The following is a 27,097-nucleotide window of genomic DNA, read 5'->3' on the forward strand; positions in this document are numbered from 1 at the left end:
TCATGTCTCCGCGGATCTCAAAGGGCGACACAAACGCTACCTCCCCCCACCCCCCGGGCACAGGGGCTCCCTGGCTCCGCGCCTCCAAGTATCCCCGCGCCCGGCGCCGGGGGAGGGAGCGGCCTGACAGGCCCGGCGCTACAGCCAGCCCACACCCCTCCCTCGCCGCGAGGTTGGCTCGGGGAAGCCCCGCCGGCCGGAGCAGCCTAGATTCCGCACTCCGCGCACAGGCAGCGCAGGACGCCGCGCAGAGGCTGGGCCAGGCAGGGTGCTGCGCTGCGCTGGGCTTCGGCGCTCCGACCATGCCGTTCTACCGGCGCACGGTGCTGCCCCGCAGTCTCTGCCCCAGGCGTGCCGCGCTGCAACTGGCCGAGCTGCGGGACGTCTGCAGCCTGGCCTCGCTCACCCTGCTCCGCCAGCTCGCCGACCTGTGCGGCCACTCGCTGGCGCTGCTCGGCGAGATCGAGGGGCACCTGCTGGCGCTGGGGCGCCGGGCCGGCCGGCTGCGCCACCGCATGAGCCGCCTGCAGGGGCTGCTGCACGGGCGCCCTCACCCCCGAGCGCAAGGTAAGAGACCGAGAGGCTCCTGCGCCTCCCCCCAGCCCTCCGACAGCCCCTCCCCGGCCACCGCCCCGGACCCGGGCCCCGCTCACCTTTCCTCCTCTCTCTCGGGAGCTGTTTCCCTTTAAAACAACTTCCCCTCTCCTCTCCCAGTGCCCCGCGTCCGCCGCCCCTCGGTTCTCCTTCGGCCGGGGAATGAGTCTCTCTTTCAGCTTGGCTGGGCAGAGCTGCCCCCAGCTCGTGTCCCAGCTCTGTCACTCTCTGCCCCTTGGAGTGCGGGGTCTTGCTGGGTCCACACAGCCGCTTCCAAGGGGCCATGCTCCGAAGGTTCTCTGGGCTGATGTGTGGCTGCCCTGAGCGCAGGACTCGTGGGCATGGCTGAGCCTGATGGTGCTGGGCACGGGATAGGAGGTGATGCAGGAGTGTGCCTGGGCCCGAAAAGGTAAGGCTGCATGCAGCATGATGGGGACACCTGTGGCCTCCTGGAGAGGGGCTGGTTGTCATTTGTCCCCTAGACCTAGCACTCAGGGCCTTGGCACTTAGCCCTTTGTGAGGCTTCCTGGGCCGGTCCTGGCTTCACCCATAGACTCTGTTGGCGCATGTTCTGGTGGCTTTGAGATTTTTTAACCTGCTTCAATTTGTAAAGGGATGAATGTAAAAACTGGAACTGTCTGGTGTGGCTAAAAGCAACTGCACAATCCAGTTCAGGTCTCCAGGAAGGGGCTACTCCTGATGTCACCTTCATCTGGAACTGGCTTTATGATTATTTCTGTGTACTAACTAGATCCCTGCTGAGCTGCCATGGGCCGCTGTCCTGTGGGGAATGGGCTCCTTGAAGTTTCTGTCTGATTCTCCTAAGAATTTACTTGGGACAACATGCTGCTGCTTTTGGGAGCCTCACAGAGCCATGGCACGCACAGAGTGGGGCAAGCGCCCGACCACGCTCCCTGCCTGGAGCTGGAGGGCTGGATTAAGAGGTCTGAAGGGCCGGATATGGCTCCCATGCCATAATTTCCCCACCCCTGCTGTTGTACCTGAGCACCTTCTGCATCAGTAGCAATAGCAAAGTCTCTAATGGGCTTAGTTGTGTCTCTCACCCTTCCCCTTTTTGTAGTGAAAGCTCTGCTACAGCCGGGGTGGGGGGCTTGGTTACCACCGGCGTTGATGGGTGTTTTCTGAGCAGAGGAAGTGGCAGTGCTGGAGGTAGCAAAACTCCCCATGATTTATGTGGGGGTAGGACTGGACCCTTAGCTCCTGGTTCAGCCCCACCGGGAAGGAAATCGCCTGAGGACTCAAGTGTAGCCCTACTAAAATCTGAGTGCAATGACAGAGCATTGCCCAAGGCAGCCCTGGGGCATCCTAGCCCGGGCAATCAGGCAAAGCTGCTGGTGCTGGGAGCAGAGCGAGCAGTGGATAGAGCCCAGTGTTTCTCTGTTAGTGTGTTGGTGGCCATGTAGAGCCGCTGTGTGCTCTGGCACACGCCCAGAACACCCACACACCCTCTTCTGGGAGATTGGCAGGACACCGCCACTCATCCCCAGGAGGGGCAGGGCCTGCGAAGCCCCATCTGCTCTTTCCCCACCTGCAGTGGAGCTGTGTTGGGCCTTGCACAGGTACACGCTATGCTCAGACTATGTGCCTGCCTCTCACTCTAGCACCTGGCACCCATCCATCATGCTGGCAACACCATCTCAGTGAGTGACTGCTACACTTACACTGACGATTCCGATTCACGGCTTGGCTTACACTCACCAAATCCAGTCCCCAGCCTGCCTTCACGTGATGTCAAGTGTCTCGCTACATGGAAGAGGGAGACATGTAGGTGATCTGGCACTATCCGGCACCTGTCCTGCCCCATAACATACCCAGGACCCCGGACCCCGGGCACATCTCACACGGTGTAGGAGCAAGGCCTAGTAGGGGGCGGGCTGAGGACAGCAGCCTGAATCCTGCCTTTCTTTGACAGTTGTCCAAACACTGGGCATTTCCCAGGCTGCTGGTCAAATGAACGCAGTACAGGTTGCTCCTTAGATCAAAGCACTGCTAGTGACTCCTCAGCAAGGTGTGTATTATAGCTCTGAGTGTTAATGCTCTGTCTGCACTGCTGGGCATCCATGCAGCCTTGTCCTGCCATGCACTGGGTGCAGCGTAAAGCCTGGGCTGGATTTTGTGGGGCAGGTTACTTCCCGGGTTGTCCCAAAGCCCTGGTGTGGGATATGGAGGTAAACTTCTCCCTTAAACAAAACCCAATCTAAATCACTCTCTTCAAAGGCTCCCTAAGGTGTGTCCATCTTTAGGTATTCAACCTTCAGCTAAGGCAGGCCTGCACAACATGTGGCCTGGGGACCACATGCGGCCCACGTGGGCTCACTGTGCAGCCCACGTGGGGTGAGTAGGCAAGCAGCGAGTGAGGCAGGGGGGCTGAGGAGGCAAGTGGGTGGGCAGTGGCAGGGGGTGAGTAGACAGGGGGGCAGGTGAGCCGGGGGGGTGAGTAGGTGAGCCGGGGGGGGGGGCGCTGAGGAGGCAAGCAAGCGGGCAGTGGTTGGGGGGCAGGTGAGCCGGGGGGCGCTGAGGAGGCAAGCAAGCGGGCAGTGGTTGGGGGGCAGGTGAGCCGGTGGAGGGTGAGGAGGCGAGCAGACAGGCAGTGGCTGGGGGTGAGTAGGTGAGCCGGGGTGGGGGGCAGGGCTAAGGAGGCAAGCAGGGGGCCAGGTGAGCTGGCAGCGGGGGAGGGGAGCTGAGGAGGTGAGTGGTGATCCAGTGGCTGACATGTTCTACTGATCTGGTCTGGCTCTCATCCCCTCTCCAAGGGTTGCAGCTGTCTGGAGGTGCTTGCCTTCCACACCTTCCACAGTCGCGCCTCATTCATTCAACAGGGCAATTGATTACAAAGTGGCGGGAAGATCTTATTCTACTTCTAGCAAAAAGACAGTTTTATTTTACTTTAGTTATACTACCTTAGGGGCCCGCTATAAGATATTACCAAGGTTCAATACCGCTATTTCGGTGGGGTGGCACTAGGGAAGGAGGGTTTGTTTCCACGGGGGAGGGTTTTGGCAGTGCTGGGAGGGGGGATTGTTTCCACAAGGGAGGGTTTTGGTAGCGCTGGGGTGGGGTTGTGTTTCAGGGGAGCTGGGTGGCGCTGGGTGGGTGGGTCCAGCGGTGATAGGTGGAGTTCGGCAGGGCTGGGGGGGGTTTCGGCCCTCAGCTGTTTTCTTTGAAGTAATATGGCCCTCACCACTTTATGAATTGTGCAGGCCTGAGCTAAGGGCTCTCTTCTACTAAGAAGGATGGATTTTTGCTAGACTCTTGTGCTGCTTCTTAAAATGACAAGCTGCACCCTCTTTGTCCTTTGTGCCCCCATCTGATCACCTCTGCATTGGAGCTGTACTGGCAGGTTTGCTTTTGTAGTGCTTTTATTTTCACTTTCAAATGCTAAGTTTTGGCACAAATGTCTGCGCTGAGGCAGAAATGGGCAGTGTGTTTTGGAGAAGTTTAAATACGCTCATTTGAGATTTGCTTGTAAAGGTTTCTTTGAAAATACTTATTAAAATTGTGTCAAGAGCATTCCCTCTGCAGACTCTGCACTTTCATCAGTTCTTTTGGCAAAGGCTGTGCATCTTGTGTTTTCCGCATTCTCTTGCATGTGCTGTTTGTTGCTAAGTTGGAGCGCTCTGCATGGAGCCAGAGGAAGTAGCTGCCAGGATCCTGCAGCTTGTTTCCTGTATGCAGAGAGCAAACCAAAGTTTTCAGAGTTGGCCTTTGAGACGCGTTTGTGTTGCAGACACTAGTGTGATAATTAAAGAAGCTACTAGAGCAAGCAGAGACAAAGGCCAAAAATCCTTCATCTCGGGTACAAACTCTGAGGCAAAGTGTTGATAGATTAATAGATTTTAAGGCTAAGGGCCATTGTGGTCATCTAAAATGATGTCCTGCATAGCACAGGTCAGAGAATTTCACTGAGTATTTCTTGCATCAAAACTGTGATATGCTGCGTTTAATTCCAGCCAACCAGGTGATATTGACCCCAGCTGGCAAGGGTGAGCAGAGGATGCCCTGTGAGTTTAGAAGTCTAACCCAGCTTGGGCCAGAGGAGATTTTCAGACTGTGGTGCTGGAGCCTGTCAGCATCAACATAAAACAGCCACATCCAACCAAAAGATTATTTTTAAAATTTCTTCCTGTAAAGGCAGGTGACCAGCTTGGAGCAGCCTCAGTGGTTGGGGTGGGGATGCTGGGTGTGGAGGTTGCCAGTGTCGTACTGGAGAGCTGCCTGACAAGAGAGGGAAGGCGCCTGGGGATTGTGCACCTGCTGCTGTGTCCCTGCCTGCAGGAGGACGAGGAAGATCATTGACTGGGCTTTCATTCACTGGGGCGAGGAGCAGGGAAGCAGGCAGGAGTGTGGGAAACTGGAGAGAGAGGAGGAGGGCTGGCAGCTGTATGTGTGTGGCACTGTCCCTCACTAGTTCTGGGGGTGAATATTCAGACGGTGGGTGAAGTCATGACCGGGCTGTCTCTGGATTGGCTCTGATCACCACACTTGGCTTTGCAGTCAGCATCAAGTCACTGCCGCTCCAAGTCAGAATCGCACAGCGTGTCAGTCGTGAGGCCAAGCCAATTGCAAGCATAGGTGCAATGTCACTTTCTGCATAATGTGTGCATGGTGGTGGATCCGCTCCTGCTGGTGGATGATCATTGTTATAGCCATGACCAGTTTGGCTTATACCACTTGTGTCCCTCCAGGAGGTTGCAACCATTTCTCATGGATGGGGCTTACTCCCATGACCCAGGCCTTTATCACCTGGGGACGGATTAGTGCAATGCTTAGAACATAAGAACAGCCATACTGGGTCAGACCAAAGGCCCATCTAGCCCAGTATCCTGTCTTCTGACAATGGCCAATGCCAGGTACCCCAGAGGGAATGAAAAGAACAAGTAATCATCAAGTGATCCATCCCCTGTCACCCATTCTCAGCTTCTGGCAAACAGAGCTAGGGACACTTTAGAGCATGGGACACCATCTCTGCCCATTCTGGATAATAGCCATTGGTGGACCTATCCTCCATTAATGTATCTAGTTCTTTTTTGAACCCTGTTATAGTCTTGACCTTCACAATATCCTCTGGCAAGGAGTTCCACAGATTGACTGTGCATTTTGTGAAAAAATACTTCCTTTTGTTTTAAAACTGCTGCCTATTAATTGAATTTGGTGGCCTCTATTTCTTGTGTTATGAGAAGGAGTAAATAACACTTCCTTATTTACTTTCCCCACACCAGTCATTTTATAGACCTCTATCATATCCACCCTTAGTCATCTCTTTTCCAAGCTGAAAATTCCCAGTTTTATTAACCTCTCCTCATGCTTCTGGGTGTGGCTGCATTTGGGGTCAATCCAACAACCTTGAACCGGTGTGGAATGCAGCACCTTCATGCTCTGCGGCACCTCTCAGGGCTGCATGTGTTATCAATGCTCCGTGATCCTCACTGGGCTGCCTCCCGGCTTCTGGCTGGAGATTAAGTTGCTGGGTTTGATCTGTGAAGCCCTAGGTGTCCTGGGACCTGCCTAGTGGAGCTGCCTCCCTCCCCAAGCAGTGCTGTCAGCAGCAGAGGCCACTGAACTCGATCCCCTTGTAACAGGCAGTGTCTGCAGGCAGAGTACTCTCTGCCAGGGTCCCGTCCTTTGGAGTTCTCCGGCTCCCAGGGTCTGAAATAGCCTCAGTCTGTAGGTCTGTCTGGCTCACTGCCAAGCCCATCCATTTGAGCAGGTGTTGGGGGAGGGGGCAGGGAAGGTGGCTTTCAGGGGAGAAGGCAGAGTGTGCTGGGGGTGTTGCACTGTATGAGTCACATAGCTGGGGAGGAGTGGGGCGAGGGGGCAGGGAGAATGCTGTTGCTTTACAGGGTTTATGCTCTAACTCAGGGATCTCAAACATGCGTCCTGCAGGCCACATGCGGCCCGTGGGACTATTTCCTGTGGCCCGCCCCTGCCCCCCCCCCGGCCTACCTCCAGCCAGGGATGGGCAAACGATGGCGGATTGCCCCTCTCAAACCCTGTGCCACTCCCTGAAGCAACTGGCATCATGTTCCTGCGGCCGGGGCAGGGTGGGAGGGGGGAAAAAGCAGAGGGCTCCAGCTGTGTGTAGCCCTGGCTTCCAGGCACCGCTCACTCACCACTCCCATTGGCCAGGAACGGGGAACCACAGCCAATGGGAACTTTGGGGGAGGTACCTGGAGGTGCAGCAAGCGGGGTGTGGAGCCCTGCATCCCCGCTCCCCCAGGGGCCGCAGGGACATGGTTCCAGCTACTTCCCGGAGCGGAGCGGGGCCGGGGCCGGCAGCCTGCCTTGGCCCCGGTGTGCACCGCTGCCACCCCAGAGCCCAAAGCCCTCCTGCACCCCACCCACCACTCCCTGACCCGAGCCCCCTTGCCCTGAGCACTCTGCTGCACCCCACACCCCAACCCCGTGCCCTGAGCCCCCTGCTGCATCCCACACCCCTTCTGCACCCTAATCCCCTGCCCTGAGCCCCCTGCCTGAACCCCAACCCCCTGCTGCACTCCAACCGCCTGCCCTGAGCCCCCTGCCTGAACCTCAACCCCCTGCTGCACCCCAACACCCTGTCCTGAGCCCCTGCCGCATCCTACACCCCTCCTGTACCCCAACTCCCTGCCCTGAGCCCCCTGCTGCACCCCACACCCCAACCCCCTGCCCTGAGCCACCTGCTGCATCCCACACCCCTCCTGCACCCCAACTCCCTGCCCTGAGCCACTGCCACACCCCTCACGCACTCTCTGGGGGCAGGGAGGGGGTGGAGTTGGGGTGAGGACTTTAGGAAAGGGATTGGAATGGGGGCAGGGAAGGGGTGGGAAGAGGCAGGACCTCGTGGAAGGGGTAGAGCGGGGGCAGGGCCGAGGGCAGCGAGGGGGGGCGGTGTCAGTGATGCAGCCCTTGGGCCAATGAACTAGCCCTCATGTGGCCCTCGTGGACATTTGAGTTTGAGACCCCTGTTCTAACTCCTGCCTTGTTGTGGTTTTATATGTGATGTTGCAGCGCCCAGGGCATCAGACAGGGTTCTTGGGGCAGAGTTTCTTTCGGAACAAACTTGTAATATAAAAGCCCTGTGTACGTCCTGTGTGTGATGTAATCAGAAAGTACAGTGGGACCCAGGCAGCTGCTGCTCTTTAGGGTGGGGGTTAATATCCCTTGTCTGCAGATGTGATGTGATTGCTTTCTTAAGGCTGACAAGATAAAGAGTATAGATCTGAACTAGTCCAATCTCCTTGCTGTTGTTACTAACTCAGTCTGTTCAAACGGAAGGGGTCCAAGTCACTGTGCACATTCCCTGATCTCCATTCACAATTTCTAAATCCTCTGTCACTTTTACCACTGAGGCTGTTTGCTTGGTTTTCATACTTCACTCAGCCCGGAGAGGGAATCTGAGTGGTGAGTTTCTCCGGCTGTTCCTAGTCAATCTGGTGTAACTCCTTCCTACTCTCTGGAAGGATGCTGAGGTATCTGGGAATTTATGTCACCCGATGGGAGCACTGAAATCCCAACCTCTCCCCATTGTTTTTATTTCAGTAAAAACCCTCAATCGTGGAAACATTTCTATTGATGTTAGTTTGGGCAGTTTGTTTTTCTAAAGCTCAAGCGTTTGGTATCTAGCTGCTGGATGCTTTCCAGAGAGGAGGAAGGCGGCCTGTAACTCTGCTAGCATCCCAGCAGTGCAGTAGGAACAGGCGAGAGTTCCAGGACATCCAGAAATGCTTTACACAAGACGGTGTTGCTGTCTGCAAGTTGCCTGAATTAGTAATGAGCTCACGGGCCAAGGTGTTTAATTGCAATGCAAAACCTTCCATCTTCAAAATGTGCCTCTTCCTTTTATATCCCAGTGTCCCATCTCGAGGAGGAAGCACTGGGTGGGAAGTGAGGGGTTCTCTTTTCAAAACAGAGTAGAAGGAACATTTGTTGCTTCCAAAAAACACAGGAAACAATCTTCCTAGGCCACGTTCTGATACACTTGAATAGCACCAGGGATTTCAATAGGACTACACCAAGGCATGTACTGTGGACACTTAATCTATTTGATAAGTCATTTTCCTGGAACTCTCTTAGGAAGCAGGAGCCTTGCAGCTAAGGAACATGCCCTTCGGCTTTTGCTCCATTGTGCTAAAGAGCAGATTTTGCACCCCACTCTGCCCTACAGCCCCAACAGACGGGGGTTTTAGGAGAACTTTGTTCTCTGCACCGTGACCCACCGAAGGCTTTATACACTGGGGACCGAAACAGCTGGCTTTTTATCTTTGCATATGATGCACCAATGTGCACCTCTGCTCTGCCTGTGCACTATTCCCAAAAGGGGAAACATTTGGGGAATGAGTTTAGAAGCTCACTGTATGTGCCCTTTCCTGCATGGACTAGGGTCATGAGGGGAGCGCTGGAGTGAGCTGCTGATTGACAGCTGTAGTGAATGAAGTCCTCCATGCACAGTGTAGCTACAGTAAGGCAGGCAGCCCTCTAAGCTTCCTGGCCACCCTCCCAGCACATGTACACTCCCACTCACTCAGGTCTGGAAAGAACCACCTCTAGGAGAGACGGGAGTTCATATATCTTGCCCTGCATACACTCAGTTCCGTGCTCAGTCAGGCATTTGCTCCACTTCTAGTTTCTGGGAGAATCTCCTGAGATCTCTAGTGGTCAGTTTTTGTCACATCCTCTGTTTTTTATCTGATCCCATATGGGAACAATCAGATATTTCTGTGGTGTTATACAATGCGTGTTTCTGTCCAGATGCCGCAGAACTCTAACTGTAAAACAACAATCCCCAAGTACTGGTGAAAAAGCAGGTTGTTTATCAGCCATGCAGAGATTTCACAAGAGGGCTCCCTCTCTTTTCCACGTGATCAGTTTCATACTAAACTTTATCTTCTTCACTTCCCCTAAAGATACTTCTATCTCTTTCCTGTGAGGCTGCTTGGCTCTCTGTGTCCTTCTCATAATTCGGATTCCCCACTAGCAGCCATAATATGGCAGATCAGAGAGATTCCAGAGTCGTTTTCAGTGATCTGGGCAATTTCATGTTCTTAGCCATGGGATCTTGTTACCCTGGTCCAGAATGGAAGTGCATGTGTGTGTTTCGAAACTGCACTTAAGATTTCATTTGTGTGCCTCATTGTCACTCCATCATGACTGTTCAACACAAAATGGGAGAGCAGGGTTCTACTGCAGAGCTTGAATTCAGCCCATTAGTTAAGAGATCGAAATGACAGAATAGATACATGGGTGCAGGAGGAAAGAATTGTGCAGCTGATGGCCAAGCATTTAATCAGAACCAAAGACTCCAAAAAGGCAGGTACTGGTTGTGACGAACTGGGACTGTTCTTAATGTTTGCTCTGAATACTGTGTTGGTGCCTCAGTGTCCCCTATGCAGTTCTTAAGTATCTAGGTGGTGGAATACGGGTGTGTGATTGCTGCAGAGCAAAGGGCCAGTGTACCTAAATGCCTGACTCACTGTCTCCTAGCAACCGATGGCCTGGGCCCCTCCTCTGCAAAGGTGCCAGCTGAAGGTGTTGGAGACAAAGAGGTCAGGTGACCTCCTGGCCTGGGAAAGAAGCTGAACAGAGAGGAGGGCTGGAGCGGGTGTTAGTCTGGAGCTGCCTGGGGACGAGGAGTGAAGTGCAGACCTGGGGGTCTGGCTCACTGACCCCAGAATGGACCCAGCCGAGGGGTCTGGTTTGCTGTATCTACAGGCTCTGTTTTAGACCCTGTTCCTGTCAGTGAATAAACCTCTGTTTTACTGGCTGGCTAAGAGTCACGTCTGACTGCAAAGTGGGGGTGTAGGACCCGTGGCTTCCCCAGGACCCCTCCTGGGTGGGCTCGGTGTGGGAAGCACACGGAGGGGCAGAGGATGCTGAATGCCCCAAGTAGAAACTCAGGAGGTGAAAACGTGTGAGCTTCTTGCCCTGCAGACAGTCTGCTCCAAGGAACAGGAGGGTCCCCAAAGTCCTGACTGGCTTCGTGGGGAGCTGTTCCAGAGCATCGCCCGGGGACTCTGTGACACTGGTTCCACTGTAGGATAGAAGACACTGACTTTGTTTTTACTGTCACTGTTACTGTTGCTTAGTAATGAGACTTCGCACTGCTTACCCAGTGATCTCAAAGCAGTTTACAGACATTTGTTATCTCAGCCGCCCTCTCAATCTATCCACTTTACAGGTGGGGAAGCGAAGGCTCGGATAAGCTAAAAGTCTTGCCCAGGGTCATGCTTGTTGACAGCAGAGCTGGGAACAGAACCCAGGAGTCCTGGCTCCCAGTGCTTTGCTCTTGAGCCCTAGACAAAGCCTGCTAGATGTGGGACTAGAACTCAGGACTTCTGACACTATCTCCAACCAGTAGCCTGCAGCGCCTAGTTTGTCTGATGGAGGCTGCTGTAACATAATGAGGGCTGTGCACTGGCTGAGTTGAAAAGCTGCAGTCTGATTGACAGCCCTTCAGCCTGAACTCACCCTTTCAGAAAAGCACAGTGCCTTTAAGCTCTCGTGCTTTTACTGCGGGTTCCTGCTTGGCTGAGGTTCTGGTCTGCAGGCTGAGATGTGGGTCCCTTGGCATTGGCTGTGCAACATGAATCCCAGCAGCAGAGCAAGGCACCCGTTTGTCCCTCTCTCCCCATGCCCACTGGAGTGACTGGGCACACAGACTGTCACAGACTAGCACTTTAAACCCAAAGGCAGCAGTCCCTAGGAGCCCTGGAGGAGCAGACTCCAGTCTGTGCTCGCAGAGATGAGCTGCTTACCAGTTTTGTAGAAAATATGCGATGTGTTGGCTTCCCTCTGACCTCCCAGGCTGGGCCTCGAAGCAAACATTTAAACAAGCAGAGCAAGAATGAGGGGTTAGCTCCAATGCCCAAAAATGGCTGGAATATCCTCTAGCAGCCATGCGAGACAGCCTCTCCTTGCCCTGCGGGGTGTGCGCCCCCAGGCCAGGGATAGTCAGGATGGGTTACCATTGGCACTCCTAGCTGGAACCCAGGTGGCTGGTAAATGCGCGTCCGTGGAGATTCTTTCCCAAAAACACTGTCATTGGCTTTTCTTTAAAAAAAGGAATGGAATGAGTGTAGTGAATGAATGACATTGGAATAACTAACAACAGAGCCAAATACACCCCAGGCAAACACTGTGCCAACTTACCCATACACTATCATCTCACCGCACAGCTCCCCTGCTGGTCTGCTCCTGCCCAACCGAGCTCTGCCGATGTCCCTCAGTCCCGGCTTGAAGCGTCCCTGCGATTCCAGACGTGCCCCCCACCCCCAACTCTGCCTGTGCCGCTCACTTCTCCCTGCTGTTCCAGTCCTGCCCCCCAGCTCTGCCTGTGCTCCTCAGTTCCCCCTGCTATTCCAGTCCTGACCCCGCTGCTCACTTCCCCCTGCTATTCCATTCCTGCCCCCCAGCTCTGCCTGTGCTCTTTACTTCCTCCTGCCATTCCAGTCCTGCCCCCAGCTCTGCCTGTGCTCCTCAATTCCCCCTGCTGCTCCAGTCGTGCCCCCCAGCTCTGCCTATGCTCCTCAAATCCCCCTGCAACTCCAGTCCTGACCCCCTAGCTCTGCCTGTGCCACTCACTTCCTCCTGCTACTCCAGTCCTGCCCCCTCAGCTCTGCCTGTGCTCCTCACTTCCCCCTGCTACTCCAGTCCTGCTCCCCAGCTCTGCCTGTGCTCCTCACTTCCCCCGCTACTCCAGTCCTGCCTCCCCAACTCTGCCTGTGCCACTCACTTCTCTCTGCTATACCAGTCCTGCCCCCCAGCTCTGCCTGTGCTCCTCACTTCCCCCTCCTACTCCAGTCCTGCCCCCCAACTCTGCCTGTGCTCCTCACTTCTCCCTGCTACTCCAGTCCTGCCCCCCAGCTCTGCCTGTGCTCCTTACTTCCCACCACCCCTCTGCGGGAGGAATGTTCCTGGGCCCCGGCCTCGCAAGGTTAATTTTCCCTGCCCCTCCATTATGAGAAAGCCAAAGCGCATTCTCTGGTGCTGTGAGGGAGAGGCCAGCGGGTGGGTGGCTGGGTGGGTGGGCCCTGAAAGCAGCTGTCCAGCCCAATCCCATGTGCAGATGAGTCAGTGCACTGCAAGCTCAGCATGCTCAGAGAAGAGCAAAGGAACCGTGAGCGGAGCCCTGGCTGCTCCCGCTGCTTTGCTGAGCTGACCCCAGCCAAGTCTGCCCTGCTGCTGCTGTCACTGATTGTCTGTGGGCCAGGACCCTGCCTGCTTTCGGATGCCCCTCCCTTCCTGTCCTTTCACACGGAGCAAGGAAGGGCAATCTCAGGTGCCCTTTTGCACGCACAAGTTCAAGGAAGCCCACTCACAGCTGCAGTGTAGACATACCTTAGAGGCATGCTATCAGGGTAAAGATCAGATGAGGATATCAAACAAGTTCCTACATACAGTGTTGCAGATAACGCCTCCTAGAGAATTATCCCTGACAGGCAGTTAAACAGCTGCTCTGCTTGTATTGAACTCTATTTATTCTGGTTTCTAAATGATTCAAACCTGTAATCCAAGCAAGAATACAAAGCAGGGAAATTGAAAAAGAGCAGATGTGAAACCTGGCAAGTGTTAGTTGTTCAAAACTACTAGACTGAAACATAGTGGACGTGCCTGCACTTTGGGGAAGGTCTGTGCTAAGTGGGTTTCCTGGGGAATCCCTGGGGAGTGGTTAATGCAAATTACACAACCCCAATTATGCAAAACCCCAGCCTTTTGAAGCTATGCCCTGAGGAGAGAGCCACTGACTGGTGATTACCTGCGCCAAGAGCATGGAGATCAAAGAGCCAAACTGGATAAAGAACCAGCTGTATTGTCCAGGTCAGATTGTTCCTGACCTATAAACTGACATGAACTTGTAACCAACGGGGCAAATTCTTTTGAAAGACTGACACATACCAGAGCCCTGTGGTGGCGTTGGGGGTGAAAATAGGAAAAACTATTTCACTAGGTGGGTGGTGAAGCACTGGAGTGGGTTACCTAGGGAGGTGGTGGAATCTCCTTCCTTAGCGGTTTTAAGGCTCGGTTTGACAAAGCCCTGGCTGAGATGATTTTAGTTGGAAATTGGTCCTGCTTTGAGCAGGGGGTTGGACTAGATGACCCCCTGAGGTCCCTTCCAACCCTGATATTCTATGATTCTATGAAACCGCTGGTAAGCTTTTAGCATGCACGGAGGTTCTCTTCTTGTTTTTAAATGTTGTCTCAATAATGCTTTTGCCCTAAGAATGAAGACAGTGTGCTCTGTGAAGGCTGGTTTGTAGCTGGTATGCACTGTGATAGCCCATGGGCCTGGAAAAAGAACCACAGGGCTTGGACCCTCCAACCTGCTGGCAAGTCACAGTGGTGTGCAGAGGTGCTGCAAGTCCAAAGGGAGCAAGACCTGGGAAGCCTCAAGCAGGTGCCCTCAAAGGAGACCAGGGGGCGAGGGGTCAATGGTGCAGTGAACCCTGAAACTGTGACAAGCTCCTCCTTATTACAGATCCTAATCCATCTACCTTATCTTCAGTGCTTTAGATGGCCCCCGTCAACCTCACAGCCACACACACCTGTGCTTCAGGGCAAGGCTGTTATGGGGATGGGGAGATGGAGGCCCAGAAAGACTCAGGCCTAGATCCCCAAAGTATTTAGGGACCTAACTCCCAGTGAAATCAGTAGAAGTTCAGTGCCCCTGTACCTTCCAGGGTCTGGTCCTGGAACCTGTGAAGGAGCCAGAAATTGTCATAGGCTAGTGCTCTAACCACAAGGCACCTGTTAGCAGGTACCCTACTGCTAGTTGGTGCAGAGGGACATGTGCAGGCCTCGTGTGTAGAAGCGCAGGGCACGCAGGCAGTGGGGAGCATTGACCTTTCACCGCTAAGGTGGTTTGCTGCCTTTTTGCATTCTGATGGAAGGGAGAAAATAGTCCAGTCAGCGCACTTGGTATTCTGGCCAGTTTCACTTTAGGGAGCCCAGCCCAGGCGTGCAATGGGAGAGTTGTGGGGGAAGGTCTGGTTAGTAAAATTTCTGTTGCAGTTACATCCCCTTGCCCCCATGGAAACAGGGTTTGTTCTGAGGTTCTGCAAAAGCATCTTCTGCCAGAACTTTGGGCCAACTTTGACGTAAAGTCACCTCTTCAACAACCTTCCCACTGGTCCCGATCGATTCCCTCTGGATCAACATGGGCGGATGTCCTTTGTGCCACCTCTGGGGCACTGTCTCCCCTCTCCACTCTATGCTGGGATCCCAGGGGGGCAAGGAGAGGGGCAATCAGAGCCAATTCATAGCAGCAAGTGAAGTGATTAGTCAGTTCCACGGGGTAGTCCCTGCCCCTGCCTGTCTCTGCAGACCTGAGAGATAGCTGCTGCCTCCTGATGGTGGTGTGAGTTCTTCACGCAGCAGAGAGATCCCTGGGTGGGCACAGTGCTGGGAAGCTCCCGGTGGGCCTTGCATGCTTGGCAGATACAGGAAAGGTTTGTGGCACCGGACCTACCAGCATTAGTTTCCCTGATAGTGGCTGGGGAGCAAATCCAACGGAGAGGGCCAGGGGTGTTGTGTGGCCTAGCTTTCTGATATCAGTAACATGGGGTGAAGTATCAGAGGAGTAGCTGTGTTAGTCTGTATCCACAAAAACAATGAGGAGTCTGGTGGCAGCTTAAAGACTAGAAGTGGGGTTTTTTACTCACAAAAGCTTATACTCAAATAAATCGGTTAGTCTTTAAGGTGCCACCAGATTCCCTGATGTTTTGTGGGTGAAGTGTAGATTCTTCCCTGCCCCCCTACCACTGCCGCCGCCTGTGCCACACAGAGTGCTTGGCTCGCTTGCCCTCAGAGGGAAGGGGCTGCTGACAGGGTAGTATGCCCAGGGGCCAGGAACATTTGCCGGGTTATGCTCACGGAGCCAGTATGGGCCAGCAGTACCCGTGGCCTGGGGTGTTCATCTCTCCGGCGGCTGTGGTCCCATGAGTGCCAAGGCTCCAGCCAGCAGCAAGGATAGCACTGGAGGAGGGTACCCCGTCTCACCTGTGGGGTGGGGGGAGCCTCAATGTGACCTCGCCGTCAGCGCCATGGCTCACCCCAGGAGGGAGAATCAGTTCTGCTTGGACAAGGGTCCCTGGTCTTCTCACCAGCCTCTCAGCGCCCAGCTCCAGAGCTGCCAAAGGGAAGGAGCCTGGCCTCAGGACAAACACCACAGGAGCATCCAGACTGGTCTCTCCCTAGCTCAGTTCCCCCATGTACTCTGGAGCTCCAGGGCCAGGTAGCATCTATGGCACAGGCGCCAGCCTGGCAGCATGGGAGGAGCAGTGAGTACACACAGCAGGCTCATAACCTCAGACAGCACAGATGGGGTGTCTGCTCCAGGTGCTGCGGAGGAGAAGGCTCTTGCACCACCTGCACCAGGGGAGGGACAGAGCGGAGGCCAGTGCTAGGTGTGCTAAGGGCAGCGAGGCAGGGGACAGTTTTGAACTGGATCCTGAAATGAATGGGGGCAAGTGGAGCTGCAGGGCTGGTGGTTGCATATAAGGGCAGTGGGCAGGCTGTGATTGTTACTGTCTGTGATGAAGTGGGACTGTTCTTAATCTTTCCTCTGAATACTGTGTGGGTGCCTCAGTTTCTGGCTGACCCTCTGTCACCTGGCAACCAATGGCCAGGCCCTTCTCCCCTGCAAGAGGATGCTAAAAGTGTGGGAGAACAAAGAGATCAGGTGACCTCCTGGCCTGGGAAAGAGACAAAGGCCAGAAAGGTGGGGCTGGAGGGGGTTTCAGTTTGGAGCTGGGTGGGGACAGGAAGTGAATGGACCCGGCTGAGGGGTCCGGTTCTCTGTACCTACAAACTCTGTTTTAGACCGTGTTCCGGTCATCTAATAAACGTCTGTTTTACTGGCTGGCTGAGAGTCACATCTGACTGCGAAGTGGGGATGTAGGACCCTGTGGCTTCCCCAGGACCCCACCTGGGTGGACTCACTGTGGGAAGTGCATGGAGGGGCAGAGGATGCTGACTGCTCCAAGGAGAAACCCAGGAGGTGAAGTCGTGTGAGCTTCTTGACCTGAAGACAGTCTGCTCCAAGGGAGAGGAGGCTTCCCAAAGTCCTGACTGGCTTAGTGGGGAGCAGCTCCAAAGCATCGCCTGGGGACTCCGTGACACTGTTAACCCAGTAGATTGCTGCAGGGCCAGGGGCACCGTCCAGGCCCAGATCCCGTTGTGCTGAGCATGTGCCCTGGTGGCTGTGTGTGGGGCCAGGGCAGGCTGCAGAGAAGGGGTGCAATGGGAGAAGTTGTGGCTGAGGCACTGGGGGTCACAGGTGAATTGTAGGGGACAGGGCTGGCCTGGCTCCCATGCAGAGGAGCTAGCAGGTGCCTGGCTCCCAACTCGCTGCCCAAGTCCCTAGAGCAGAGCAGGAGGGAGAGGCCAGCTAAGTGCAATGGCCCACTGGCCTTGAGAGGGAGCTGAACCTGTGTTCTCCCAGGACTGGAGCTAAGAGTCCGGGAATGGGAGCAGCTGTGGGCCCTTCGGGGCTGGGGATGGCTGGAGGCTGCAGCTGGGTGGGGGGGATTCCCCTGGCAGCCTCACGTGCCTCGTGGTTGCGGGATCCAGTGAGGAGGAAGGAAGAAATGCCGCTTGAATGAGCTACAGCTCCTGGGAGGTGTCCCTGGCTGCTAACGGGGAGGGGGTTTCCCAGCTCCTGTCACTGGGGGCTGAGCTGACACCTCCGCCAGTGCCAGGCAAATGAGAGGTGGGGTCACTGGATCCACAAAGACCTTTGGGAGGTGGCACAAGAGGGCAAGGCTAGGCAGAAGGGGGTTAAACTGCTGGACGAAATACAGGCTGCCAGCATGGCGAGCGTCCAGCAACGAGGTCTGTGGAGCAGCATCTCCGGGGGTGGGCTGGGAGCCCCATTGCTTGGGGCTGTGCAGAGCCCTGGGCATTACCCCAAGGAAGCAACTCTGTCCTGCTTAGTCCTTCCTGTCTGGGATGCTCAGTGAGACTGTCCCAGCCCTGCAACCATGAAGCAAGGGAGCAGCTGGCACAGAGCCCTACATGGCATGGAGAGGGCAAGGGTGCCCCAACAGGGAGGCTGCAGTGAGGGCCGAGCCCAACAGGGTTTGTGTTCAGGAACAAGGTGGTAACCGTGGAGTCATGACTGCAATACAGCCTCTGCAACCCAGGAAGGGCGTGTGGCTAGGGCCCTCCAGGGGCTTCACTGGGCGAGGACAGACAGATTTCAGGGCAGTGTTTGCAGCAGATACATCTGGAGTGGGGAGAGCCGGGGGTGTTATTTTGTGAGAAGGGCGGGGCGTCGGCATGTGCATGGGCAGCACTGGGGGTATGGGCAGAGATGCATGGTCAGGGCAGTGCCAGGAGAGATGGGCATATGTGGTCTGGCCAGCGCTATGACGGTGGGCTCACAGGTGCGGTCTGGGCAGCGCTGGGGCAGGAGAGTGGGCAGAGACACACAGTCTGGGAAGTGCCAGGGGTGGGCATGTGAGCAGTCATGGAGGCACCTTTGCTTGAGGTTTTTGAGAAGTGGCTGGAGCCATCTGTCAGGGATGGTTTAGACACAACAAATCCTGCATCTTGGCAGGGGCTAGGCTAGATGACCCCTGCAGTGCCTGCTAACCCTCTCATTCTGTGATTTTTCCATACAGTCTGGGTGGTGCCAGGGGGGTGGTCAGGGATGCACGGTCTGGGCAGTGCCTGGGGTGGGCAGGGACACGTGATCTGGATGGTGCTGGGGGGGAGGGGATGAGCAGGGACATGGGATCTGAGTGTTGTGGGGAATGGGCAGGGACACGCAGTCTCAGTGGACGGGGGGGATGGGCAGGGACACATGATCTGGGTAGTGTTGTGGTGGGGATAGGCAGGCATACGCGGTCTAGGCGGACCTGGGGGGTGGACAAGAACATGCTATCTGGGTGGTGCTGGGGGGATGGGCAGGGAGACGCGGTGTGAATGGTGCCAGGGGTGGGCATACTTCGGCAGCGTGGTGCCGGGGCACATCAGAAACCGTGCATGTTGATGCCATGAACTAGCAAGAGAAAGGGGCATTTCATCACTGAACTAGGTGGCCCTGTGCACACCCCCATTCCCACTAGCCAGGGGCCCCGTGGGGCAGCTGTGCTTGGCCCCCAGGCCCCACAAGGGCTGGCAGGGCATCCCTTGTCAGAGTCCTGTCCCCACAGGCTGCAGTGCTGCCCCCTCCCGCTGCCACAGAGCCTGCTGCTTGGAGCAGCCTTGGGAAGAGCTGGCAGTAGGTTGCCATGGCACCCGGCCTGCGGGCCCCATGTGCTGAGGCTGGGCATGTAAACACAGGAGAGTGGCTGGAAGGGGCTGGGGCTGTGTAGCCCTGCGTCTCGCCGCCACCTGCTGCTCATGTCCCACTGCTGGGTGGGATGGGCAGGAGGCACAGAGATGCCACCCACAGCTAGTGCTCCCAGGGCAACAGAAGCCCTGCTGGTATTGACGCTGGGCTGGGATGGACATAGCCACCTGCACAAGGATGGGATGAGAAGGGGTCTGGACCAGCCCTGGGCTTCTCCCCCCTCTCCCAGCTCTGCCCCTCAGGTGCCCCTCAGTCCTGACCCATAGTCCCCTCCATGCTATTCCAGCCTTGTTCCTCTTCAGAGAAGATGCACATCGGTGCTGAGCTGTATATTTGTTTTTTGATGTGGATAAAGGATTTCTAAAACTCCCAGTGAGCTCATCACCCTGGTATTATTGGTGACACCAGCCTCTGAGCCCAGGCTTGTGCCACCTACCTGACCAACCCCGCACACCAGACGCTGTCCCTCCGCAGTCACTCATGGCTGGTCTGCAGCCACTCCACCAGGGCTGGACTATGCACAAGCAGCAAAGGTGACTGTTTGAGGCCTGGCTCTCCCCATTCCCTGGCTAACCAGATCTCTCCTGCCAGCCCAGAGACAACTCCCTGCCCGATCCCCACCCTCCTGTTCATGCCGCCAGCCCTGGGCAGGGGCGAGGGTCCCTGGGGTCACCCAGTCTCCCTGTGATGCTGCAGAATGAGTGTGAATGTCTCCATCCCTGGGCAGAATGTTTCTTCACCTGCCATTATTTCCCGCTCCTCGTGTGGGCGTCTGCAGTTCCTGCTGTGCAGCACTAGAGAAGCACAGCGTGTGTTTGCCAAGGCCTACAGCAGTCAAGCCACTGCAGCCACCCCCCATGCTGCCCCCAGCCCTCTTGTCTCACACCCCCTTGTCTCTTCTCTGCGTGCGGAGCCAGGCTCACTTGTCTGTGCTGTGAGCAGCAGGTGAATGGAGCCACAACACTGAGCCAAGCTGCTCCTTCCTTTCACTGCCAATCCCCCGAGCAGCAGCGCGGAACCGGGAAGCGGATCCATGCACCGGATCAAAGGTAATGCCATGGGCCTGGGGCTGTCAGCCAGGCTGTGAGGCCATGCTGGGAGGACATATGCCACCTGTGGCACACGCCACTCTAGCCCCCAGGATTCAGCGGGCACCTGTATACTGGCTAGTCCTTTTCCTCCCCAGGAGATGCATCTCTGGGCTCTCTTGCTGCGGTGATCTGCAGTTCGCTAGGTGGCACTTGCCTGTCGGGGGCCGAAGGGTACGTGGTACTGGTAGAACAGGCTCCCAATGCAGTGCTGCTGAAGCTGAGAGCTCTGCGCGGTTCCTGTCTGTGTCAGCAGCACCCAGTGGTATCATACCTGGGCGCTCAGTGCCAGGTGTGCTACAGTAGCCCAGCAGGGAGCACTGGCCCTGCTCCTCCTCCAGCAGGACTCTGTGTGAGGAGCCCTGTGTGCTGTTTGTTACAGGGAGCAGGCCAAGGCAGAGTATCATCTCTGCAGTAGAATCACGGGGTTGCTGGCCTAGGGCATCATGGTGACCCAGGTCTCTCTGGGGTGAGCCCCAGGGGCCCACTCTCCACAGCCAGACCCCCACCTGAGCTCTCTGACTGGCGGGAGGGCTGGTGTGGTTAGACATGGTGGCTTTGTAAAGTCTCCGCAGGACAGTTGCTGAGGATTTGGGCCAAGGTCTTGACACCAGCTGAATCTCCTGGATGATCACTGTGCTCTGACAGGGCACATACCCTGGCCTCTGCCATTCAGGAGCGTTACGTCTGCCATCTGGACCTTTAGAATAAAGACACCATGTAGGAGGGGCACAGAACAAGGTGTGTGCCCCCCAGAAGACTCTGGCAGAAGCACTAGAGTAACTCCCTGTGCCTCGATCAGCTGGACGGCCTTGCTAACCGACGCTTTGGGCTGGTATGAGAAGGTGCTAGCCAGATCCGTGAGGATGTCCAATGCAGCATGTCAATTTCAGCTTCATCCTGCTGAGCAGGGTGGGGTTTGCACTGGCCAACTGGAAAAGGAGACACTCTGAGGGACGTGGAGGTCTGGCTCGGCTCCCTCCTGTGAATGCAATCAGGAGGAGTGATGCTACCTGTGATGGTCACACTAGGGGATGTGAAAGCCAACTCTGCTCTGTGGGCGTCACAGTCGGTAGGGACTGATGCACGCCCTGAAATGGGAAGCCAAAGGATTTGCCTGTTGCGGACTCTAAAGGCAAAATTTTGGTTTCATCAAGTAAACCCTCTGTTCCTGTGCAGTAAACGGCTGCAGGGTGGTGGGGTTACTTTGCATTGCAGCACATAGATTATATGGGTCTATTCACCTGGGCGATGGGCCCTGGGCGCCAGCATGTGAGAGTCTGCGGCAAACCAGCCTGAAAACAGAAATTGAAATTGATACCTTCCTCTTCCCACCCAGCAGGGAAGGGCAGGAAGTGAGCAACCTGGTGGGTAAGGATTCACTTGATTGGGTGGGGGAGGGGGGTCAGTCAGACGGGAACTAGGTGGTCCATGTGGAAGATGCTGGGGTAGGGCAGCCTTGGCAGGCAGTGAGGTGTGAGACCTGTTTCCTCCCTGTATCTCATTAACAAGGCATCCATCCGTCTGTAACTCAGGCAGAAGCTGAGCTGGTCTCTGCCATTGCACTTTGTATTAATAATGTGTTGTCCAGAGGTGTGTGTTGTCAGATGCTACCTGTGTGGTGCTCTGCTCTCTCCTTGTTGGTATCACTCGGCTGCGTGCGTGTGTTCCCTCTGTGTGCTGCCCCAGCTCTGCGCAGATAGCTGACACAGCAGACCCGAAGAGAACCCCCAAATACCACAGAGTCTAGTAAGGTACGAAGGCACGTCGGCCAGGTTTATTGCCATATTGGATACAGTAGTAGTTCTCCGCAGATTACTTAGTCTACCGAGCATACTACAAATATGTACCCACGGTCAATGGACTCGGCTCAGTTAGTGGCAGGACTTTCCACTGCCCCCTCGGCCGGACAAAGACATCGCCCCAGGGATACATTCTTATACACAGGTACAAACAAGTTACACATCACTCCTGACGTATTGAGGTGCAACCCCTCTACGTAGCAAGGTACAACCCCTCCATGTAGCAAGGTGCCGCCTCTCACCTTGTACGTGTTGGTTTGAACAAAACAACTCTATCCATCATATTACCCTTTTGCCCCTGTCATTGGGATGGGTCAGCCTGTTCCTTGTTATCTGTGTGGAATGTGCAAGTATGTGAATGTTCTGATCTCTAGTGTTCAGTACCTTTTAGGTACGGTATCTCCTTGCAGCATCAGCCCTTTCCTTGCCAGCTTCTGTGAGCAGGGCCTGCCTCTGGCTCACAGCTTCACTTTGCTTTATGTTAGCAAAGTCTTGACCATTTCTTTAGTTCAGGCCTTACGCCTCATACCAGGCCTCTGATACCAAGGTTTATGACTTAGGGCCTCCTCTTACTACAGAAGGTGCCCAGTGTCCGGACTGGGGTCCTTCAGCCCCTTTGCCATGGGCACTTGGGGGCTCCCACCTGCTGTAAGTCCTGCCCCAGGAGTGCCTCTGATGGAGGGGCCTCCCAGGAAGGTGCCGAGCCAGAGTTGCTGGCTCCTATGGCATCAGGGGTGGGACAGAGCGGGAGAGGGCATTGCCAGGATGTGCCACAGCCCTGGCAGTCAGGCTGGGGCACATTGCCTCCCCTCTCAGGCCCCAGGCTGGCCTGGACATTGGCAGAGCCATGAAGCAGGGGCTGGTCTCTGCTCTGAGGGTGAATTCCTGGGGGCAGTGAGAGCATTAGCACTCGGCACTCGCAGAAACTGAGCTCACTCTTGAGGACATTTCTCTCTCATTCATCCTTTGCTCAGGAGAGTGTGCCAGTCTTGTGCCATGCATAAAGCTCTAGTGTCGCCTCAGCATGTGTTTATGTGCACTTGCACTCCCCATATACGCACCCTGCTGTGCCTTTAAGAGACCATGCCAAAGTTGCGGTGCTTTGTCTTGAGGGAGCACTGAAGGCCTCAGTGGGGGATGGCTCCAGGTAGCATCACGGCAGCGGTCCCAGCACACCAGCTGCCCAGCCAGTGCCAAGTGCTGTGGAGGGAGCACAGCAGAGGACACGAGGGCGGGGATAAGGCAGTGGCTTTGCTGGATTTTGCAGGGTGTGCGAGGCCATGGTGGGAAGGAGCAGGGGTTCCCAGAGGTATTGGCTGGTGGGTGGAGAAGGGGGCCCAGAGGGAGCAGAGGAGGGATGGCGTGGTCAGCTGGGAGGGGGGGCACTGCAGCAGTGGATCCCCCACCCCCATTGGCCTGGTGTTGTCAGTACCACCTCTGCAAAGATGGTGTGAAATGCTGCTGTCATGGAGTCCCCAGGCGATGCTTTGGAACTGCTCCGTATGAAGCCAGTCAGGACTCTGGTGAAGTCTCCTCTCTGTGAGCAGACTGTCTTCAGGGTAAGAAGCTCACACTGCTTCCACCTTCCTGGGTCTGACCTTGGAGCATTCAGCATCCTCTGCCCTTCTGTGCGCTTCCTGCAGCAAGTCCGCCCAGGCAGGGTCCTGGGGAAGCCGGAGGGTCCTGCACCCCAACTTTGCAATTAGATGTGACTCTCAGCCAGCCAGTAAAATGGAGGTTTATTAGATGACATGAACATGGTCTAAAACAGAGCCTGAAGGTACGGAGAACAAGACCCCTCAGCCGGGTCCATTTTGGGGGGCAGTGAGCTAGACACCCACGTCTGCACTCACTCCACGTCCCCAGCCAGCCCCTAACTGACTCATCCTCCAGCCCCTCCTCCTCTGGGCTTTGTTCCTTTCCTGGGCCAGGAGGTCACCTGATCTCTTTGTTCCCCAACACCTTTAGCTATCTTCTTGCTGGGGGGAAGGGCCCCCGGTCATTAGTTGCCAGGAGATAGAGTGTTGGCCATTTATGTGCACTGGCCCTTTGCTCTGCAACACTCTCGCCCCCTAGAGACTTAAGAAATGCATAGGGGAAACTGAGGCACTCACACAGTATTCTGAGGAAAGATTAAGAACAGTCCCACTTCGTCACAGCTGCTAAGCCAGTGCCCTCCACTCACATCCTAGGTGTGTCGCTCGTCTGCTCTGCACAGGTGTGAATGGCAACACAGGGTGCCCAGTGGGGCAGGATTGGGCCTCAGGGTGGGGGAGGGTTGGGCCCCCCATGTACCATCGTGCTCTGCGGGCTTAGAGGATGAACCAATTACACCCACCCTGTTGCCTCATACTAGCTCTTGCCTTTGGTTTCAGCTCTTTTTTTAAAAGGAACAAACAAAAGCTCCCCCATCAGCTAATCCCCCTCCCATTGTCCCTTCCTGACCTGTCTTGCCCTCCTGCAGCTAATAAATAACGTAGCAATAAAGCCCTTTAATTCACTCCTAAAGTTGCCTTCCCCCAGCCCCTCCATGTGCGGTGTTGCTGTGTGCTGTTGCTGCCCTCCTCCCCAGAAGTGGCTGCATTTCACTCACGCTGAGTGTTTGCAATGCAACCCTTACTCAGGTGAAACTACTCTGAGGTTTGGCCAGTTCTGCATGTAATCCTGGGGTTGGCAGGGATGACCACGAATGCAGTGGTTCTTGTGCTAGCTGAATGGTACTACAGTTCCCTGCATGCCCCTGGGCCCTATCACTACCCTGTCTGAATGTTCTATAGGAAACCCTGACCTGCTGGGTGGGAGATAGCAGAGCTACACGTTCACTGACCTGGGGGCTGAGTGGAGTTGTGCTCCATTCCCGCAGCTCCGAGCCATGGGATCTCAGTGGATGTCTCTTCAGCTGTGCTGGGGTCTCTCTGGGAGTTCAGCAGTGATGGAAGAGTCAGGGTAGGTGTTGGAGAACCCTGGCTTGGAAAGGGTGTGTTGTGGGGTTCAGTTTCCCACACCCCCAGGAGGTGCCCAGATGTGACCCATGGTGGCAGACAGCAGCATGCTGCGCCCCCATGTGGAAAATCAAGGATTTAGTGTAGCTGAGCTCACAGCTAATGTTCTGTGACTGCAACCAGGAGGGGAGACGTAGCCAAGCCTCTGCCACCCATCTCATCCTCCATACAGACATGGTTAGAGCAGGTTCTTTGCATCTCGAGCCCCATGCGGGCCTGGGAGTGCGCTCCCTAGGGAGCTCTGGCAATTCTGCAAGACGAAGACTCCCTCTGCGGGCTGTGCTGGGCAGGGCCTTGTGCGTAGCTGGGACTCTGGTTAGGGGGGCTGGGAATGAGGAACCCCCCTCCCAAAACACCAGTCAGAGGGACCTTCTGCGAACGTCTCTGTTTGGCCTGGGATCACTGATGTAGCTGGGATGTCATTGAGTGACCAGATGGTGCAGGGTGGCCGGCTAGGTGGGGATCACACAGGAGCTATAGGCCATGGGCAAGGAATGGCTCAGCCCATGTGTGCGCAAGACCTCCCGCCCCAGCTGCTCTATGGCCGCATCCCTCCGCCGGCTGGCGCCCCGGGTGTAGTCACGGCAGAAGAGCCGGGCGCGCACCTTCCCCAGATCCCACCACCGCCGCGCCGAGGAAAAGGCGCGCCGCCGGGTTTCAGCCCAGGGCCCTGTGGTGGACTGTCTATAGTGCCTACTGTACAGCTCATGACAGCACTCCTTGGGTATCTATCATGGCTCCAAACGCTTCTTATCCTACGCACGATTTCCTGATGTCGATAAATGCTGGTCTCCTAAATACTCCAGCACGTACCTCTCTCATCCGACTTTGCTCAGTCTCACTACTCTTCTCCCTCCGCTTATCTGGGGTGAGCTCCTTTTTAAACCAGGTGCCTGATTAGCCTGCTGATGCTTCAGGTTTTAATAAAGTAGTACTCTCATGCCTTCTAAAAGTTTAATTGCGTCCAGGTCTGATTAACCTGGAAGCACGCCTGTTACTATGGTCATAGAGATTTGTTTAGCCTGGGGCTACATACTGTCCCTTAGTTTGCCCTCTGACTCATCTGATCCTGTTTTTTTTTCAATTCGTTGTCCCCGAAAATACTTGGTGGTCTAGCCCTGTGGATCTCCCCTTCAGGTGCAGCGGGGAGGTCCCTTAGAGTGGACGGGCTGCCCGCCCACCCTGGGATGCAATAGTAATCATACCTGTGAGGGAACAGAACCCTGCTTCTCGCTGGGCCAGGAGTAAGCTCCTCTCCCTTCGACCCTTGGTGTGGGGAGAAGAGGGAAGAGGCTGCTGCTGCTGTTGCTGTTGCTACGCTGTCTCTGCTTACTGCTGCTCCCCTGGCTGGGCATGACGACTACACCCTTCTCTGCTAGACGCCTTTGCTGGCTGGCTAGTAGGTTCCCCCCACTCGGGTTCCTGCTGTTACTAGCCACCTATCAGCCTTCAGGGAGGGGGGGCTGCTGGCCTGATTCCCAGGAGGGGGAAGTGAGGGGAGACCAGCTCTTGGCGAGACACCTTCCTGACGGGGTCCTCCTGCCTGGAACACACCCAGACCCCACCACGTGGACGCTGGACACGGGGCAGTTGCTGGCGACTGTCTGGAGCCCGGAGGAGGTGAAGGAGAGGAGAGACTGCCCACTGTTGGAGATCCGTGAAGACCAGGGAGGGTATTCCTGCGACGAAGTCTTTTCAACCTGTGCCTTGTGTGGGGTTTGGACTGTGTCTGTTGGGACACCAACCGGGGGGTGGCGGGGGCCTGCCCCGTCCACGCGTGTTCACCTTTAGCCCACCACGCATCGTTGCCCCTCCACCACCCCGCTGGCTGTTTTCCTTACCTTTGGACTCCCTGCCTCTGGGACTGAGCTGCTCGGCTGACCCACCACGCCCCCTTCCACGTGGGCATGCAGCAGCAGGCAGCCTATAATGGACTTTGCATCCAATGCCTGTGGGTGTCATCCACCTTCCCCTCCCCCTGGACTGGGCCCCTTTTCCTTTTTTGTCTGCCCCACCTATTTCCCTCTCGTGGCCCTGCTTAGTTTTGGCCCAGCCTGCTAACCTCGTGGTGTGTCCTCTGCCCCCGTTCCTCGAGCTGCTCCTTCTCTGCGCCCCCCCGCCACCCGTCTCCCCAGCCCTGAATTGGTCCTCCCTGTGCGCGCCCACGCCCCCCATGCGCTTGTGCCTCTCCCGTTTGAGTTTTCCCCTGGTTCACATGCAACCACGCCTGCCTGGTCCCCCCTGATCCCTCAGTGCAACTGGAGAGCCGGAACTCCCCTCGCGTCGGTGGCCGCGTCCTCACCTAGGTCCTTGATTGCTCCC

The 27,097-nt window shown here is 55.9% G+C and overlaps 1 protein-coding gene across 1 annotated transcript in view; it reads left to right on the plus strand.

Annotated features, from left to right (window-relative positions):
• Nucleotides 1-501: 501 nt before the first annotated feature.
• Nucleotides 502-27,097, plus strand: part of NHSL2 (NHS like 2) — a 180,380-nt gene continuing 153,784 nt past the window's right edge. The window contains exon 1 of the mRNA XM_032773778.2: nt 502-567. Coding sequence (XP_032629669.2) covers nt 516-567 — 52 coding nt within the window. The 5' untranslated portion in view covers nt 502-515. The remainder of the gene's footprint in view (nt 568-27,097) is intronic.

The sequence above is a fragment of the Chelonoidis abingdonii genome, chromosome 8 (assembly GCF_003597395.2).
Source record: "Chelonoidis abingdonii isolate Lonesome George chromosome 8, CheloAbing_2.0, whole genome shotgun sequence".
NCBI classification, from domain to species: Eukaryota; Metazoa; Chordata; order Testudines; family Testudinidae; genus Chelonoidis; species Chelonoidis abingdonii.